The following is a 19,240-nucleotide window of genomic DNA, read 5'->3' on the forward strand; positions in this document are numbered from 1 at the left end:
GAGATATAAGAAAACAGACATCCCATCTGGGTGGCTCAGTGGGTTAAACCCTCTGCCTTAAGCTCAGGTCATGATCCCAGGGTCCTGGGATCGAGTCCTGCATCGGGCTCTCTGCTCAGTGGGAAGCCTACTTCTGCCTCTGACACTCCCTCTGCTTGTGCTTGCTCTCTCTCTGACAAATAAACAAATAAAATCTTTTTTTTTAATTTTGTATTTATTTATTTGACAGAGGGAGAGAGCATGAGCCAGGGGGAGGGCAGAGAGAGAGGAAGAAGCAGACTCCTTGGTGAGTAGGGAGCCTGTCTCGGGGCTCGATCCAGGAACCCTGTGATCATGTCCTGAGCCGAAGGCAAATGCTTAACCATCTGAGCCACGAAGTGCCCCCATATAGCCTTTTATATAGCTCTGACACTTAGAAGTATGGCAATATTTTAATATGCAAAAAAATTTTTTAAATAATGAAAAACAATGGAGGTGTGTATGCATGTGTGAACCAGAAATGGAGTACAAAAGTCACAGCCTAACTGTATTACAAATAAATAACATAAACAAGGGAGAAGGGCTCGAAGGAGACGTCTAACCTAAATTATTTTTGCAAAACAATATTCTGACTATAAAGCCAAGGCAAAAAGAAAGGTATACATATCTTGTAATCCTCTTAATAAATCTTTTCTTACAGATATATAGATTAGTCATTCTGAAACACACATGCACACACATATATATACACACATGCAAGCATGTACATATATATTTATAGCAAGTGCATATATTAAAACTATTGAGAGCTGGGTGTTTCGGTGTCAGAGAGAGAAGCCACAGATAAGGAAAAGGGAAATGACACTGCATTGCAATGCACACCTAACACCCAGATCTTGATTTCAAACACCACTTCAACAATGGGAATTAGGGCTCCTTGGAGAAATGGTTGATTCCAGGACCCGCATGGGAACAACACAAGGCATCTTGTGCCAGAAACTAAGGAAGTGCTCGAAAGAGGATGGTTGCATGTGGAAAACCTCACGCGCCAACCTGAAGGAGCTCATAATGGCCAAAGCTGGAACAATTTTGGAAACAATTTAAGAAAAGATATTCTATGGATTAAATGCACGGAATTAAAAAATACCCAGGAGAGGGGCGCCTGGGTGGCTCAGTAGGTTCAGCATCAGACTCTTGATTTTGGCTCAGGTCACGATCTCAGGGGTGGTGGGATCCAGTCCTGCAACAGGCTCCGAGCTCAGCATGGCAACTGCTTGAGACTCTCCAACTCTCTCTCTACCCCTCCCCATGCTTGCACTCTCTCTCTAAAATAAATAAATAATCTTTTTTAAAAAGAAAGAAATTATATTCAATGGATTAAATCCATACAATTTAAAAATACCTGAGTCTGCATTGATGCAAATAACTGAACATGTAATATATAAATAAATGGGAAGGAAGAGGCAGCTCGTTCTTACAGAAGGACTATGATGACAAATGTAGAAGGAAAAAGGAAATAGAAAAATCACCAGGAGGCAAACACCAGGGTAATCATTGTTGCAGGCAAGATGGATGCTAAGATTAGAAGGGACAAGTCTGAGAAGGAAACAGGGTATTTGCATAGTTTCAAAGCATTTACCCCCAAATATTTGTTAAAAATAAAATAAAAACGTTTACAAAGCAGGAAACAGCATTACAGTGCAGAAAGAGCAGAAACCGTGTTAACTAAGTGGTCTAAGTGAGTATCACCGGCCCTAAGACGCGCTGACAGCAGGAACCCCCACAGAGTGCGGGACTGGAAAGGTCACAGCATCATTTCGTTGGGGTGGGGGCGACTCTGTGAAGGAAAAAGAGAGGAGAGGGGACCACCACCAGGTGAAAAGTGAGTTCTACAAAAAGGAACTATAGGGTTTAGGGACGCACGCTTGAGTGATAAAACTATAAAGGAAAGCAGTTGGGGGCGCCTGGGCGGCTCGGTCTGCTGAGCGCTGAGCGAGCTACTCTTGATCTCAGCTCAGGGGATGATCTGAGTCCCGAGTTCAAGTCCCCCGTGTGGGGTTACACGATGGATGGAGCCTACTCTATCTTTAAAAAAAGAAAGAAAGAAAGAAAAGAAAGAAAAGAAAAGAGAAAAGAGAAAAGAAAAGAAAGCAGAGAAGTGATTATCATAGAGGTCATTATCATAGAGGTGGGGAGGAGGGCGGCTGTGGACCCTGGAGGCTTTGGGCGGCGGGGGGGGGAGGGGGGAGTGGTGGGCAGGTCCTGTTTCTCGACCCGGGGGCGGGGGCCAGGGTGTTCTCTCGGTGATGACCGCGGTTTTCTGAACCGGTGCTGTTCTCCACAGTCCCCAAGCTCTAGCAGGACACTTGTGACTACCTGGGAAGAAGGAAATGCGGAAATACATCAAAATGCAATGCAAGAAATCACTGATTCCCAGTTGTATTACACTCTTCTATAACATTCACATTTTCAAAAATGAGTTTTTAGTTTTATACTTGGGGCTGGGAGCAGGGCGGGGGGGGGGGCGGGTAGGGGCTTATGATCATTCTATTTTTATGCTAAGTTCCAAAGTCACTTGGGTTGGGTTTTTGTTTCCCCTTTTATTCCTCGGTGGGGACGAGCGTCCTCCCAACCCTCACTTCCTGGCGCTGACCGCTTCCTCCTGGCCGCCGGCGTCCAGGGGGCCGGGTCCCCGCCGGGTCTCCAGTGCTGGTGGCCCCCGGAGACAGCAGCCTCGGAGGCTCCGGGGCCCCCGGGGGCCGCCGCGCCAGGCCTGGAGCCCGACTGTCCCCCGTGGGGGCCGAGCGGCCGGACCGGCAGGTGGCGGCGGGGGGGCCCCCCGCCCTCACGGGGTGCAGCCCTGCGCCCCCGCCTTGGCTCTGTCCGCCCTGCGACTCCCTCGCAAAGCGCAGGAGCGACGGAGGGACGCGACGGAGGGGGGAGGGGGAGGTGTAGGCTGGAAGAGTCTTAAAAGATCAAAAGTCACTCCTGTCCAGTGACCTCGTGGCGCAATGGTAGCGCGTCTGACTCCAGATCAGAAGGTTGCGTGTTCAAGTCACGTCGGGGTCACGACCACTCGTTTTCTCTCCCACGCAAGGAAATGGAAGGGTTAGGTGTTTTGTAATTTCATTCCTGCAAAGACGCTAAGGGAGTTTCTGCTGCTAACTCCCTTGCAGCAAAGAAGCCAGAGATCTGAGCTTCAGGGGTCCGGCGGTGACCTTTTCCCTTGCAGCAAAGAAGCCAGAGATCTGAGCTTCAGGGGTCCGGCGGTGACCTTTTCCCAGTCCGCTGCGCTGATGTGGGCAGCACCTGGGGAAATGGACTCCCCCGACAAGAGACCCTGCCCACCTCCCCCTACCTCTCTCCCTCCGCAACCACCCCTGGCCCCTCCCCTGTCACAAAACTCAGCACCAGAAGAGCAATTTTCTTAAAAAGACCAACCACACAATAGAAAACAGGTACAGAAAATAAAACGTAAATTGTTTTGAAACCTATAGTTTTAAAAGAATGTTTTTCACTCGCCCATTTTAGAAAAGTTTCTGGTGTATTTTTGAGTCTTGCTTTTCCGTTCTTTTTTTAACCCTTACATATGGTGGTAAATGATAAGGGAGCAGGAGGCTGGCTGAAGACAAAGCAAAAGCTGGCACCTTGCACCCCCTCTCCACCTGCTCCCCTCCGTAATGTGTGTGACATTCCTCAGGCATCCCGACTGTCATAAACGAGAAACAAATAGTTAACTTGCAGAGATCACATCCTGCAAGACAGAATCTCCCTTGGTTTACAAATGTCCTAGAGATCTACAGACAAAGAAGTTACCTTATCAATAGCACAATTTCCAGAGGCAAATAACTCAGTTCCTCAAGCCCTAAATAAAGTTAAATTTCTTCTAAACCCAAATCTCACTAACAAAGACGCTTGATAGCAGAAATGTGAATGGCTTGCCAAAAGACAACATTGATTAAGCCGCAAGGCCTCGGGTATCCCGGCACCTTGTAGGCCCTCTTTAGCATATGAAAACTCCGTTGAAACCTCCCTTCCCCTCACCTTCCCCCAACCACAAGGTACATAACCCGCCGTCTCTCACAACCCGGGGCCCCAGCTCTTCCTGCCCACGGGTCCTGTCCCCGTGCTTTAATAAACCACCATTTTGCACCAAAGATGTCTCAAGAATTCTTTCTTGGTCATCGTCTCTGGACCTCAGCCCACCGAACCTCACCTAGGTTCTAGAACTTCATCAGTAATTACCACCAAGTGGATGGATAATTGGGCTTCTCTGTATTCTGCATCTATAATCTCTCCAGTTGTTTCTTGTGTTTTCCTATTTTCCCTGCATTTGGGGATATCTTTGCTCATCAACTGGGATTCCATTTTCTACAACTTCAGTCCTGCTCTTTAAATAGAGGGCATTGTAGAGTGCCTGGGTGGCTCAGTGGATTAAGCATCTGCCTTTGGCTAAGGTCATGATACCAGGGTCCTGGAATCGAGCCCTGCATCAGGCTCTCTGCTGAGCAGGGAGTCAGCTTCTCCCTCTACTGCTCGCCCTGCCTGTGCCCTCGTGCTCATTCTCTCTCTCAAATAAGTAAATAAAATTATTTAAGTAGAGGGCGTCATTATCCCACCACTGTCATTTTGAGTTCCTGTTGTATTCTCCTCTCTTTTAAATTCAGCTACTTGCTCCATAAAGCTTTCCACATTTCAAAGAGACCATATCTTGCAGGATGCCTCCTATTATTTTACGGGGGGGGGGGGGGGGTCTGAACCCTTTGATCATTTTCAGTGGCATGTTTTTGTTCTGCCCGAATGATTCTCTTTTCCTGGCTCTGCAGAATTTAAAACAAAACAAAATCGAAAGCAAAGGAAACTTGATTTTACGTCTTCCTCATCTGAAATTAGACTCAGTGAGTCAGCTTGGTCCTGCTCTCGAGCCACTGGTGGACAAATTCTCAGACTGATTAGCTGGAGGACAGGATGGGGGCATAGCTCTCAACCCCATTTCCAGAGTTTAGAAGCAGTGACATTTTTCTCCCCCTTTCCCATGTGGTTCTCTTGTTGTTGTGAACAACCATGATACCGGTACTAAAGGCTAGCGATCCCACATTTCAGTGTGAGTTTCAATTTGAACTTTTGAAATGGATCTTACCTCCACGGCTAGGACAGAAAACCCTTTCTATGGACTTAAAACTCCTATAATTAACATTTTGATGTGATCCCAAACAAACACTTGGAGATCCCTTCCATTCTTCCACCTTTCAAGAGTCCGACATTCAAAGAATCTATTGCGTATGTATTACAGCCTCAGAATTTGTTCTGGGCAAACTTTTATTAGTTTTATTTTTTCTTTTCATTTATTTATAAACCAGATTTTAAAAGGTCTACTTGTGGGGTGCCTGTGTGGCTCAATTGGTTAAGGGTCTGCCTTTGGCTCTGGTTGTGATCTCAGGGTCATGTGATCGAGCCCAACATTGAGCTCCCTGCTCATTGAAGAGCCTGGTTCTCCCTCTCCCTCTGTTGCTCCCTTGCTTGTGCTCAGTCTCTCCTGTCAAATAAATTAAGAAAACCTTTAAAAAACAATAAAGAGAAAAGGAAAGGAAACATTAAAGATGGCAGAGCCTTGCACACCGCATTTGATATATTTTGTCGCCCCCCTCCAACCCCGTTTTCCCTCCCAGTGAGGGTGCTTTCCTTAGCTCCAACCAGCTGGGGCCTCGGGAACTGCTTCCCTAGCTGGAGAGATGTTCTCTGGACAGAACCTGAGCCAACTGCTTTTTATCTCCAAAGATTTGATTGGAAACAAATGGAGCCCATTGTTTGCTTTGGAGGGTGTTCTAAGCCAGCACAAGTGTGAGATGAAATTGCAAATAACTTTGCTTTTTTTGTTGTTTTTTAAGATTTCTATTTATTTATTTGACAGAGAAAGATCACAAGTAGGCAGAGAGATAGGCAGGCAGGCTCCATGCTGAGCAGAGAGCTCAATGCGGGGCTCGATCCCAGGACCCTAGGATCATGACCTGTGCCGAAGGCAGAAGCTTAACCCACTGAGCCACCCAGGCATCTGTGTCTTTGCTTCTTATCGTTCCTTAAAATACCTATTGTTTGCAAGTTCTCCTTCCCATAGAGGAGGGAGCTAAAGGGGGTGGGGGAGGGGAGAGAGGGAGGGACGGTTCCCATGACCTGTGGGGTCACTGTGATTACAGTGATTACGGCATCCATCCTGTGTAATAGTCTAGTCTCTGAACACGAATTCACGCCAGGGTCCCACCCTGGGGTCTCACCGCTGCCCTCCCTTGTGCTCCCCTCATGCTCTCTCCCTGCAGAGGACTCACGCCAGCACCTGACGCTGGGTTGATGGACACTTCTGAAATATCGCCTTCCCCATTAAACTGGGACACCCTCTTCCCTCTCCTGTCCCCAGCAAGCACCACGCCCCTAGTCAATTACACCCACCAACGCGGTTACTAAAGGAAGTTTTCCCTCCCCAAACCTGGTCTTGGGGGCAAAAAGGCAACACTCTATCTCAGTTCAAGACAGCCTTCATAGAGCTTGGAACAAGGTGGAGTCATTTTGGGAAGGAAGACTGGGTTTTGATCAATGTATGACCCAGTACATAGCCGGAGTTCTGGGTGAACCAACTGGACCTCAAATGCTTGAGCACCTCCAGGGGCCACTTTGAAGGCCAAGAGCAGCATGCTCATGGTCCCCAGCAGAGATGTCATCGTAGGAGAAAGAAAAAGTCCCTCTCCTCACCTGGGGACTCACGGTCAGAAACTCAGCCCACACCTGCCTTTCTCGATTTCTCAGTCAGGGCCAGTTTGAGCACTAAGTGGGCAAAGCTGAGCCAGGATCTTGCCCACAGTTCCCAGACACGCCAACCAGGAACCCCCAAAGCTTCATCTGAGGGAACACTGCCTTTCTTAGGGTCACAATTCAGAAGGCTTTGGCTACTGCTGCTCATAAAGGACACATTAATTTCCCCATTTTACAGAAAAGAAAATGAAAATAGTTTCCTGCTTTCGGGTGCTCTGTTGTCAGAGGTGTTAGTCAATTCCTTCCTTGACCCCAAATTCTAGGAGACCCTGACACACCTCGCATTTTAGATGCCTACGGACCAAGAGACCATTCTCAAATTCTCAGATTGAACTGTTCCTGGTTTGGCGCATGAACGCTGGTTCTCTAATGTCTTTTTTTTTTTTTTTTTTTTTTAGATTTTTATGTATTTATTTGACACAGAGAGATCACAAGTAGGCAGAGAGGCAGGCAGAGAGAGAGGGAGAAGCAGGCTCCCCACTGAGCAGAGAGCCTGATGAGGGGCTAGATCCTAGGTCCGGGAGATCATGACCCGAGCCGAAAGCAGAGGCTTTAACCCACTGAGCCACCCAGGCGCCCTCTCTAACGTCTTTAGAGATGCTTAGGAGTTCCCCCTACGCTACCCCTCCCCCCCACCACCATGTGTCACTCCGGCCCTCTGAGATCAGCGGACCCCAGTCATCCTGGCTGCCCCCGATGAAGGAATCAGACAATGTCAGTGTCTCAGTCCTAACCCCCAGCTCCGCCCCCAAGGATTCAGATTTCTGCCCACGTCGCTGTGGGATTTCTTTTAAGACTCATCAGAGTCTCAGGATTTAGGGACTCCCATGGTGCAAGCCCAGGTCTAGGAAAGCCCAGTCTCAGGATTTAGGGACTCCCATGGTGCAAACCCAGGTCACAGGAAGTCAGCCGGTGGACCCAGGTCATAGTGCCACTGTGGTGTTCCCACAGTTCCCAAAGGGCAGCAAGTTCATAAAACACGGGGTGAAGAAGGGGTTTGGGGGGGCATTAAGTTGGCACCCCCTGATACCTTAGTGAAGTAACAGGTGAAATCCTGCCCCATCGGCAGGAACACCCTGCATTTCATCATTTGTATATGTGAAGTCTTTGTAAACAGTTAAGCATCTGCCTTGGGCTCAGGTCATGATCTCAGGGACCTGGGAGAAGCCTGAGTTTGACTCCCTGCTCCCTGGGGAGTCTGCTTCTCCCTCTCCCTCTGCCCCTCCCCCCTGCTCATGCTCTCTCTCTCAATCTCTCAAAAATAAATAAATAAAATCTTTAAAAAAAAAAAAAAAAAGGCTTACAGAAACCACACGGGTGAACTGATGACCGTGTACCACAGTAAGAAGCCGAATTAAGCCAGCCCTTTGAAGCTGAAGGGCACCAAAGAGGAGGGGGAAAAGGCCCTAACAATTATATTGATAGAGACTATGTTCATGAAGATTTTATACGCATTTGCTTATTTAATTCTCAAAGTGAGGCTACTTGGAGATTAGCTGCCCATTTCCAAATGAGGTAGACACAGTTCATAGAGGTTTAGTAATAGAACTACATGGCTAAATTATGAGATGGCTAGAATTAGGATCTCTCTGCCTTTTTCTGGAGCTCAAATTCCTAAACACATGCGTCTTCACGGTGTACAACTGACCCAGGTTATGCTGGGTTTTCACTTCTCTGGTCCATCATCTGAGATCCCGCCCTCTTTCCATAACTCCTTCCAGCTTATTCCCACAATCACGGGTTCTCCGACCATGTGGGAACTCCCAGGGTATTGAATCCACTGCTCACGAAGGAGCCCCCCACTTCTCCTCATTTTTTTTTTTAAGGTTTCATTTACTTATAAATGACAGAGAGAGAGAGAGAGAGAACAAGCAGGGGGAGAAGCAGAGGGAGAGGGGGAAACAGGCTCTCCTCGAACAGGGAGCCTGAGGCGGGGCTCGATCTGAGGACACTGGGATCAAGACCTGAGCCTAAGCGGAGAGCGGATGCTTAACAGACCGAGCCCCCCAGGCACCCCACCCTGATCTCCTTTTGAGATCATTCTATTTCCTGGGGTCCTCGGACATCTCAAATTCCTGTCTCCAGGCTACCCTAAACACTTCTTGCCAGTGTCTTCTGCAAGATCTCCTTCAACATGACCAGTCGAAGCCTTCAAATATTGCACCAGCCCTGTGCTCCAGTGCTACAAACTCACATCCAAACTCACATCCCTATTTCATTCCTGCAGTATTATCTCGACTTGCATGCGCTACAGGAAGTTAAAAGGAAATGTATCTCAAACCGAAACCCTCAAACTTTCTCAGCAAATAAAAGTGACTTTTCCTCTTGGTTCCAATCTCACATAATAGCTGCACAAGATGTCCAGTAAATTAATCCTTGAGCGACCTCTCCAGCTACCCAGATAGAAGGCTGCCCTGGTGTTCTCTCTACACACTATACCCATAAGCTTCCCCCCTGGTGTAAATGTAAAGTCCTCAAACAATGCCACGGTTGATATTGAAATCTAAAAGATAATGTTTCCAGATGGATCAGTGGGTTAAGCCTCTGTCTTCGGCTCAGGTCGTGATCTCAGGGTCCTGGGTTTGAGCCCCGCATCAGGCTCTCTGCTCAGCAGGGAGCCTGCTTCCTCCTCTCTCTCTGCCTGCCTCTCTGCCTACTTGTGATCTCTGTGTCAAATAAATAAAATATTTTCCAAAAAAAAAATTAAAATTAAAAAATAAGAGGTAATGTTTCAATCTCCAAACACCAGTTGACAAGTGTTGCCAACTTCTTCTTCCCATTAGGAAGCGGACTTAATAATGTAATTTCTACCCACCACCTGTCGCCATGGGGCCAGAGAGAAAGCCGAAATGAACTGACCAAGCATCTAAGACGGCCACCGGGTCATGAGCCATCGTCAAACATGTCCATCATCTCAGGTGAGAACGAGATCAGATAAGAAGCCAGTTTTGAACGTTATGAATTGATGAGTGTGCTTCCATTAAAGCCAGGAGGGCCCATTCATAATCCACTCTCTTTTGGTATATGCTGAACTCAAAATTATGTGGGAAGTAAATTATAGGACACATGGGGACACTCCAGACAATAAAAGCTCCTGCATTCGCTATTTAAGAGAAAGGTGCCTGGAGACGCTGCGGACAAAGCCCCCGGCTGGGCCGCGGGGGCTGGGGACACGCAACGCTTTCCTCCCCGCCACCGGGGGGGGGAGGGGGCGAGGGGGGGCGGGGGTTCAAGCCCCGTCCCAGACAAAACTTGCAGACGCTACGTGGATCAGAAAAGGCAAGTTCGCGCGCCCTCTTGTGGTCATTAGGCGCAGTGCACGGAGTTTTGCAGCGTTGGCGTGTGCCCCCTGCTGGCCGTCTGCTGAATCACTGGAACCGAATTTTGCATTTCCCCTGAATTACATTTGCAGGTGTGCTTTGCTCGCACTATTCTCTTATAATCCCTTTTCTTTTTGTAAAGCAGGCAGCAGTGTTTCCACTTTCAATTCAGATTTTACTCCTTTGTGTCTTCCCTCTTTTTTCTTTGGTCTGTCAAGGTAGAATTTGTCCATTTTGTTGATCTTCTCAAACGTTTGATTTTGTGGATTTTATCTACTGTTTTCCTACTCTCTATATCACTGATCTCCCCTTTAATCTTTATTATTTCCTTTTTTCTTCTAACTTTGGGTTTGTTATTTTTCTAATTCCTTAACATGTAAATTAACACGTTGACTTGAGGGCCCCTGGGTGGCTCAGTCCGTTAAGCAAAGGCCTTCGGTTTGGGTCATGATCCCAGGGTCCTGGGATGGAGTCCTGCATCCGGCTTCCTGCTCAGTGGAGAATCTGCTTCTCCCTCTCCTGCTCTCTAAAATGTTAATTTCTTTTTTAAAAAGATGTGCGATGCCTGGGTGGCTCAGTGGGTTAAGCCTCTGCCGTCGGCTCAGGTCATGATCCCAGGGTCCTGGGATCGAGCCCTGCATCGGGCTCTCTGCTCAGCAGGGAGCGTGCTTCCCCCTTTCTCTCCCTGCCTGCCTCTCTGCCTACTTGTGATCTCTCTGTCAAATAAATAAATAAAATCTTTTTTAAAAAATTAAAAAGATGTTGATTCGAGAGCTTTCTTGAATATATAGAATCCATAATCAAATAAAAAGATGTTCAACAGCATTAGCCATTTGAGAAAAATTTAAAAGACAATGAGGTATCACTGCACATCTGTCAGAATGGCTAAAATTACGAAGTTACCACCCACAAAGCTGGCAAGGAGGCGAAGAAACTGGATCACTCACACGTTGCTTGCGGGAATGTAATATGGCGCAGCCACCATGGGAAACAGCTTGGCAATTTCTTGAAAATGAAACATGCAACTATCATTTAATGCAGTAGTTACACTTCTGGGAAGTTGTTCAGAGAAAATAAGACATTAATGTTCACCCCAAAAAAAGGAAACACGTATACTCAGTTTTTTATATCGGTTTTTTTTTTAAAGATTTTATTTATTTATTTGACAGAGATCACAAGCAGGCAGAGAGGCAGGCAGAGAGAGAGGAGGAAGCAGGCTCCCCGCTGAGCAGAGAGCCCGATGCGGGGCTCAGTCCCAGGACTCTGGGATCACGACCTGAGCCGAAGGCAGAGGCTTAGCCCTCTGAGCCACCCAGGTGCCCCTTTTATATCGGTTTTATTTGTAATTCCCAAGAACTGGGAACAATGTAAACGTCCATTTGTAGGTGATTAGACATCCATACGGATGTTTATGTAGAATTTATGAAATGATAGAGACATAGCAATGGGAGAACAAATTAGGGATGGGCAGCAGTAAATGGGGGAGTGGCGGCAGGAGGGAAGTGGGTATGGCAATGAAAGGACACCTGTGGGTTCCTTGTAGCATGTTAATGTTCTACATCCTGATTGTATCAATGTCGGTCTCCCCACTGCCATATTGAATTATAGTTTTAGAGGATGTTACCATTGGGAGAACTGGGTAAAAGATGCACAGGATGGGGATGCCTGGGTGGCTCAGTGGATTAAGCCTCTGCCTCCAGCTCAGGTCATGATCTCAGGGTCCTGGGATCGAGCCCCGCATCGGGCTCTCTGCTCAGTGGGGAGCCTGCTTCCTCCTTTCTCTCTGCCTGCCTCTTTGCCTACTTGTGATCTCTCTCTCTGTGTCAAATAAATAAGTAAAATCTTTAAAGGAAAAAAAAAGATGCACAGGATTTTTTTTTTTTTTTACAACTGGGTGTGACATAAAAGAACACAAATAGAAACAACACAAATGTCTAGCAGTAAGGTAATTGCTTATTTAGGTAGTTATGCTTATTTACCTCCTCAGTAAGGTGTCTTTGCTTGTGCATTCACCTGAAAAATTCTAAAGGAAAATACATAAAAATAATTAGAATGGCATGACTATTGGTGATTTCTACGTTTTATTTCAATTTTTTTGGAAGTAAGCTCTATGTGGCACTCGAACTCACAACCCACAGATCAAGAGTCACTTGCTGGGCCCTGGGTGGCTCAGTGGGTTAAGCTGCTGCCTTTGGCTCAGGTCATAATCTCAGGGTCCTGGGATCGAGTCCCGCATCGGGCTTTCTGCTCGACAGGGAGCCTGCTTCTCTCTCTCTCTCTCTCTCTCTCTCTCTGCCTGCCTCTCTGTCTACTTGTGATCTCTCTCTCTGTCAAATAAATAATAAATAAAATCTTTAAAAAAAAAAAAAAAAGAGTCACTTGCTCTATGGATTGAGCCAGCCAGGAGCCCCTTGATTTCACTTTTAAAATTATCACCAAATTTAGGGGCACCTGGGTGGCTCAGTTGGTTACGTGTCTGCCTTCAGCTCAAGTCATGACCCTAGGGTCCTGGGATGGAGCCCCACGTCGGGCTCCCAGGGAGCCTGCTTCTCCCTCTCCCCATGCTGCTGCCCCTGCCTGTGCTCTCTCTGTCTCTCTCTCTCTCTCTCTCAAATACATAATTTTTTAAAATTTAAATTATCACCACATTTAATTAGTTTTACTAATGCAAACAGCCTTTACTCGTTGTGATTTTGCAAAATAAATAAATAAAGAAGAAGAAGAAGAAAATGCTGAAAAGACAAACCAGGAATTAAGAACCCTTGCCGGGGGGAGCTGGATATCTCCCACGCTGTTGGTGAGAATGCAAAATAATACAACCTCTTCGAGAAACGGTTTGACAGTGTCTTAAAGAGTTGAACATACACTCAGTCTATGATCTGGCATTCCAGACCTAGGTATTAACCAAGAGAAATGAAAGTGTATGCCCACACAGTGACTTTTCCGGGCATGTCCATAGCAATTGTATTTCAAACACACAACACCTGGGAGCAACTCAGATGTGCGTCGGGAAATGAACGCGTGAACAAACGGTAGCATCCAATGCCATCAAGACCAAATCACTGACATCGGAACAAACAGATACATCTCAAAATGTTATGTTGCATGAAAGAGGAGGAACAGAAAATAGTACATACTGTACAGTTATAGCTACTTTTTTACACTTGATCTTAACAAAAAGGGCAAGAAGCGATATAGAGCTACTTTTAAAATTCTTAGTAAATGCAAATTACTCAAGAGTGATGGAAGATGAGTGGTCGCTTGGGAAAGAGGGGAGACACGGGGACAGAAACGGATTACAAAGATGCTTATATAAAGAATAAGTCAAATAATTGTTCTCAAACAAAAAAAACAAGATGAAGAAAGAGAAAAATTTATAGTTTTTTAATTTAATATTTAATAATATCAGACCCCTGGGTGCCCTCCCCTAAGTAGTGGGGGAACTTGCTGAGCCCCCCCTCTGGGGGGGTCTGAACTTCCCACAGGCACTTCCTTTCCCACATTTGTGGGTACTTGGAGGGATTTTCTGTAAACGGAGTGTTGCTATTTGAGCTGACTTTAGAACTCAGTGTTTGTAAAACAGCATAATGCAGTCTTTCCTAGAAAAACAAATTTCAATACCATGACTGCTGGGGTCACTGCACAGACAGGGGCTGTGAGCACTAAGGATATCTTAATTCTTTCCCTTTCCTGTTTCAGGCTGAGTCTGTTAGGCCCTGGATCTTGATTATCCAGGAACACATACCCCCCCTCCCCATGGCTGTACCCAACTGGAGAGGGATGATGGGTCCAACACCCCAGCACGGATGCTGGCCTTGCCACTGCTGCTGTGTGGCCATGGGAAAGTTCTCAACCTCTCTGGGCCTCCTGTGTAAAATGGGGGTCATTCCACCCACATTGCAGCATCGATGTCAGAATAGGAAAAAAAAAAAAAAAAAACATGAGTGAGGATTTGGCAGAGGCACAAATGCTACCACCTAATCGAGCCCAGTTAAAGTCTCCACGCTGCGCCCAGGTTGATGCTGATAACCCAGTATATTAAAACACAGTTTTGTTTCTCAGTTTCCATTGACAGGGGCAGAGAAACTGAACCTATAAAAAAGGGATCTCTTCTGCAGTGGAGGGCAGGAGGCCAAGCCTTGGAGTCCTAGGAGAGGAGCAGGGTTGGAGAAGCCTCACGGTTCACCCACTTTTAGGGTTGGAATGTTTCCACTTTCCATCATTACAGTTGGGAATTTTCCGGAGCCCCCTGGGTTTTTAAAAATTTGCTAAGTATTTTGGCAACTCCTCTGACCCTTCTTTTGTTTATTTTTTTAAAAAGACTTTATTTATTTGGGCGCCTGGGGGGCTCAGTGGGTTGAGCCTCTGCCCTCGGCTGGCGTCATGATCTCAGGGTCCTCGGATGGAGCCCCGCATAGGGCTCTCTACACAGCGGGGAGCGTGCTTCCCGCCCCCCCCCCACCGCCCTCTGCCTGCCTCTCTGCCTGCTTGTGATCTCTCTCTGTCAAATAAAGAAAAATCTTTATTTAAAAATAAAGACTTTATTTATTTGAAGAGAGAAAAAGAGAGTTAGAGAGCATGAGAGGGGGAGGGGCAGAGAGTGAAGCATCCTCCCCACTGAGCAGGGATCCTGATGCGGGACTTGAGTCCAGGGCTCTAGGATTATGACCTGAGCCGAAGGCAGCTGCTTAACCAACTGAACCACCAAGGTGCCCTCTGACCCTTCTTTTAATCAGTGCAAGTAATTTACCTTCCCTTCCAACTGAAGACATGATAACCAGGTGTGAAGATTTCAAGCCCACCCCGTTTGTATAGTGGAAGTAACCAAAAACAGAACAGGGCTATGGTCGGAGGTAGTACTGCAGGGTTCAAGGCTGGGCTCTGCCCCTAACCTACTGGAGGCCTTGGTTAAGTCACCTTATCTCTCTGAGTGTCCCTTTCCTCATCTGTAAATGGGACAATGCCCTCAGCCTACAGCATGGAAAAAAAATGCGTGGACTGAATCAATCTCCTTACTGTGCAGACCTCACACCTCCGCAGAGGGGAGACGGTTGGTGTCCCTGTAGCCTCACCTCCCTGGTCTCTCGCTTCCCCTCTGGGAGGTGGCCTTGGGCCCTGGGGCTCCTGGGAGATGGGCTAAGGCTGCGTCCCATTCCTACCGGACCTCAATGCAACCACATCCTAGGAAGTCTCTGCTGACGTGCGCGCACATAATCCCTGAAGACAAACACTACAGAGCAGAGGGGCTTTAGACTTCCTATTGGGGAAACACTGCTGTCCTATGAGACAGTTTAGATTCAGGGGAACAAGCCCTAATAGGCAAACATCAGTGACCCGAGGCGCTCCCCGTGAGCTGCTCCAGCTAAGCCGTACCTTCCAGAACAGAAGTGGCTTGCGGGCAAGCCCCCACCACAAGCCAACCCTAAAACGCAGGACCCGGCTCCAAAATCCACCAATGAACTCCCTGAGCGGCCTGGCAATCTCACCCAATCAGGGTGAGACCCTTCTGACCAATCAGAACGAGGCCCTTCCAGCCAATCAGGATGAGGCATTTTTCCCCCCTTTCCCTTATTAGCATATTGGACCCCTCGCGGGAACCTGAACGGGAACTTTCTCCATATAAGCAGACCCCTAGGTTCGCGCAAGGGCCAGTTTTGAGCCTCTCCCCGGTAATGTCTTTCTTGTGCCTTTGATTTTTGGGGGTCAGCCTCGTTTCTGTCGTTGGTCACAGGAATGTGAGTCCGGTAAGGCTACCCTAAAACTTCCCTGTTCATAGTCTTTGTGTGAGGGTGGGAAGGTTTGGGTTATAATTTCTCTGTCTTGTGCTGATGAACCAAATGGCTCATTAAAATGTCATGCAAGGGGCACCTGGGTGGCTCAGTGGCTTAAGCCTCTGCCTTCAGCTCAGGTCATGATCCCAGGGTCCTGGGATGGAGCCCCCCATCGGGCTCTCTGCTCAGCAGGGAGTTGCTTCCTCCTCTCTCTCTCTCTCTCTGCCTGCCTCTCTGCCTACTTGTGATGTCTGTCAAATAAATAAATAAAATCTTAAAAAAAATAAATTAAATGCCATGGACGCTTTGCTCTCCATTATTTAAATAATCCCTTAAAAAAAAAGATTTTATTTACTTGAGAGATAAAGAGAGATAGCAAGAGAGAAAATGAGGTGGGAGGCAGAGGGAGGGAGCCGGATTCGAGGCTCCATCCCAGAACCCTGGGATCATGACCTGAGCTGAAGGCAGACGCTTCACCGATGAAGCCACCCAGGCTCCCCTATTTAAGTAATCTTTAATGCTTTTTAAAATCCTTGACCAATTTTTTAGATCAAGTGTTTGCCCAAACAGTGTTTTATTCATGTGTTCCTAGGTTCCTATTTTTGTTTTCGTTTTTTAACTTTATCTTTGGATATAAGGATTGAAATTCTTTCCTAGGAAAAGAGAATGAGAAAAAAAAAAAAAAACACCTAAGTATCTAGGAATGCATTAGCAAGATATTATGCAGTGTAAAGTTTTCAAGAATAAAGATAGTACAAGGAATACTAATATAAGCTTTACCCAGATCCATTCATTTGTAATATTTTTGTCCCTTTTTTTTTAAATGTAGGCTTCACACCAAGCAGAGCCCAATGCGGGGCTTGAACTCACGACATGCGGGGCTTGAACTCACGACCTGAGACCAAGACCTGAGCCCAGATCAAGAGTTGGACACAACTGACTGAGCCACTCAGGTGCCCCTCTTTTTTTCCATTTTCTTTGTTATTTGTATCTGTTTAATTTCTCCTTCAGGATGTAGATACAGACACACTCACAATATTGTCCCTTGAATTATTTGAGGTTACGTTATATATGTTCTGGACTTTAACTCCTAAATACTTAGTAGAGATTTTCCTAACTGTTGAGATACTCTCTCACATTAAGTTCTGCAACTTTAGTCTCCATACACTAGTTTCATCTGTTCTACTGCCTCTTGTGTAATTTGTCAAATGACTTGAAAGTCCTTTTTGCCTCTCAGTTATAGGATCTAGTCTGTAGTCAGTTATGCCAGTAATTACAAAGTGACCTTTATCTTCCTTTTTTTTTTAAGATTTTATTTATTTATTTGACAGAGATCACAAGTAGGCAGAGAGGCAGGCAGAGAGAGGGGGAAGCAGGCTCCCCGCTGAGCAGAGAGCCCGACTCGGGGCTCAATCCCAGGACCCTGAGATCATGACCTGAGCAGTAGGCAGAGGCTTTAACCCACTGAGCCACCCAGGCACCCCACCTTTACCTTCCTTTAATCTGGAACGTTTTTGTGCCTTTCTCTGTGGTTTATGATACTGGCATTTTGCTAGAATTCCCCACATTCCTCATTATATAAAAGAACATTCCGCAGTAATCTATCATTTTCTCACCCATAGATTCAAGTTATTCTCTCTCAGCTGAAATACCAGATAATCATATCCTGTTCAGGGTTTCATATTTGGAGGCACAGATGAGCCGTCCATCCCCCACTGGATGTCGATTTTGATCAACCCATTGAGATTTGATCGATTTCTAGGATACCTAATCACTGTTTGCCTCCCTGTAACTGTGGGGAAACGCACAAACAGAACAGCCATCTGAGAACCAGGAAACAGGTTCTTCCTTAGTAGGCACCAAATCTGGTACCTTGATCTTGGAATTCCAGCCTCCAGAACTGTGAAAAGTAAATATGTTCCTTACCAGACCCCCCAGCACTGGAGTTGGAAAACCAGCATTTTGCCACCATCATAGTAAACATATTGCCTGACCTCTCTTCACTGCAATGGTGGCTTCCAGACCAGCCACTACCAATGCTGTCAAGTCTAGCGGGTCAGATGGTCCCAGTGGCTGCCACTGAGCCTTTTCCCCACCCCGTGCTCTACTCAGAGCCGACAGCCTTCTGTCCCATGTAGTAGATGGGTTGGAACAGCTTGCCCAGTGGGGAAAGTCTGCTTTCAGATGCCTGAAAGTCCTGTAGGTATTGTGTTTCCCTCTTAAGAGATGAGAGTGTGAGATAAAATAATCTGTCCTTTCTTTTTTTCTTTTTTTTTAAGATTTTATTTATTTATTTGACAGATAAAGATCACAACTAGTCAGAGAGACAGGCGGGGGGTGGGGGGGAGCAGGCTCCCCACTGAGCAGAGAGCCCGATGCGGGGCTCGATCCCAGGACCCTGAGATCATGACCTGAGCCGAAGGCAGAGGCTTAACCCACTGAACCACCCAGGTGCCCCTGAGTTTGTGCACATTAATAATATCTAGAAAACACCTAAATTCGTGTTTCACTGAATGGCAGACTGTAGCCACGCAAGGTGCCACATCAAAAACCATCACGCTGCCCAACTTCTTTTTGCTCAAATTTGCCTATTGTAGTAGTAGTAAGTCCCTCTGACACTCCTCCCATCAAGTGATGGAGTCTGCTTTTGCCTCTGCTTGGTGCTGCACAGACTTATGACTTCTTTGATCACGTGTGACGCTGTGATGCTATGTGACTTCCAAAGCTATGTCGTCATCAGCCATGAAGCTTCTTTCTTATTCACTAGAATATCTGCTCTTGAGCCCAGAGGTGCCATGTAAGAAGTCCAGCCAGCCTGAATCCTTCACGTGGAAAAGGTCACTCTGAACAGATCCAAGCTGAGCTCATCCTTAAGCCATCTGAGCTCACCCATTAAGACATGTGAGTGAGGAGGCCATCTTGGAAATGGACCCTCCCTGCCATTAAATCATCTCAGCTGGGCCCCCTGGGCACTGTGGAGCTGGGAAGAGCCATGCCCACCGTTCCCCTTCCAAATTCCTGGCCCGCAAAATCCATGAGCATAATAACAGTAGTTTTTTAAGACCATTAAGTCTTGGGTAGTTTGCCAACACGGCAGTAAATAACAGGAACACCTGGAATGTATTCCCATCCTTTTATTTTCAAGCGTTTTATGTAGGTTTGCTGTGTTTCTGTAAACAGCATGCTGTTGGATGTTACCCCTTTTCCAAGTCCGAATCCAATTCCTAGGAGGGACTCAGAACCTTTCATAGTGGATGTATATGCACGGTAAGGCTCAAAAATACACTTTGGGGTGTTCTGCCTTTGGACCCACATCTTCCCTGCCCCTCCTTCCTCTAGAACTCTGGCACCAGCTTTTCTTTTCTT

At 46.7% G+C, this 19,240-nt stretch overlaps 1 protein-coding gene and 1 non-coding gene across 2 annotated transcripts in view; both read left to right on the forward strand.

Annotated features, from left to right (window-relative positions):
* LOC111139477 (zinc finger protein 287) overlaps positions 1-19,240 on the forward strand; it is an 83,807-nt gene that overhangs the window by 44,391 nt on the left and 20,176 nt on the right. Inside the window, 1 exon segment of the mRNA XM_022491744.1 lies at positions 15,835-15,847. Within this exon segment, the coding sequence (XP_022347452.1) occupies positions 15,835-15,847 (13 nt within the window).
* Positions 2,977-3,048, forward strand: TRNAW-CCA. The gene has a single exon. It is a non-coding gene; the product is annotated as a tRNA-Trp (tRNA).

Source organism: Enhydra lutris, unplaced genomic scaffold, assembly GCF_002288905.1.
Source record: "Enhydra lutris kenyoni isolate GAN:26980312 unplaced genomic scaffold, ASM228890v2 scaffoldscaffold109, whole genome shotgun sequence".
NCBI lineage: Eukaryota > Metazoa > Chordata > Mammalia > Carnivora > Mustelidae > Enhydra > Enhydra lutris.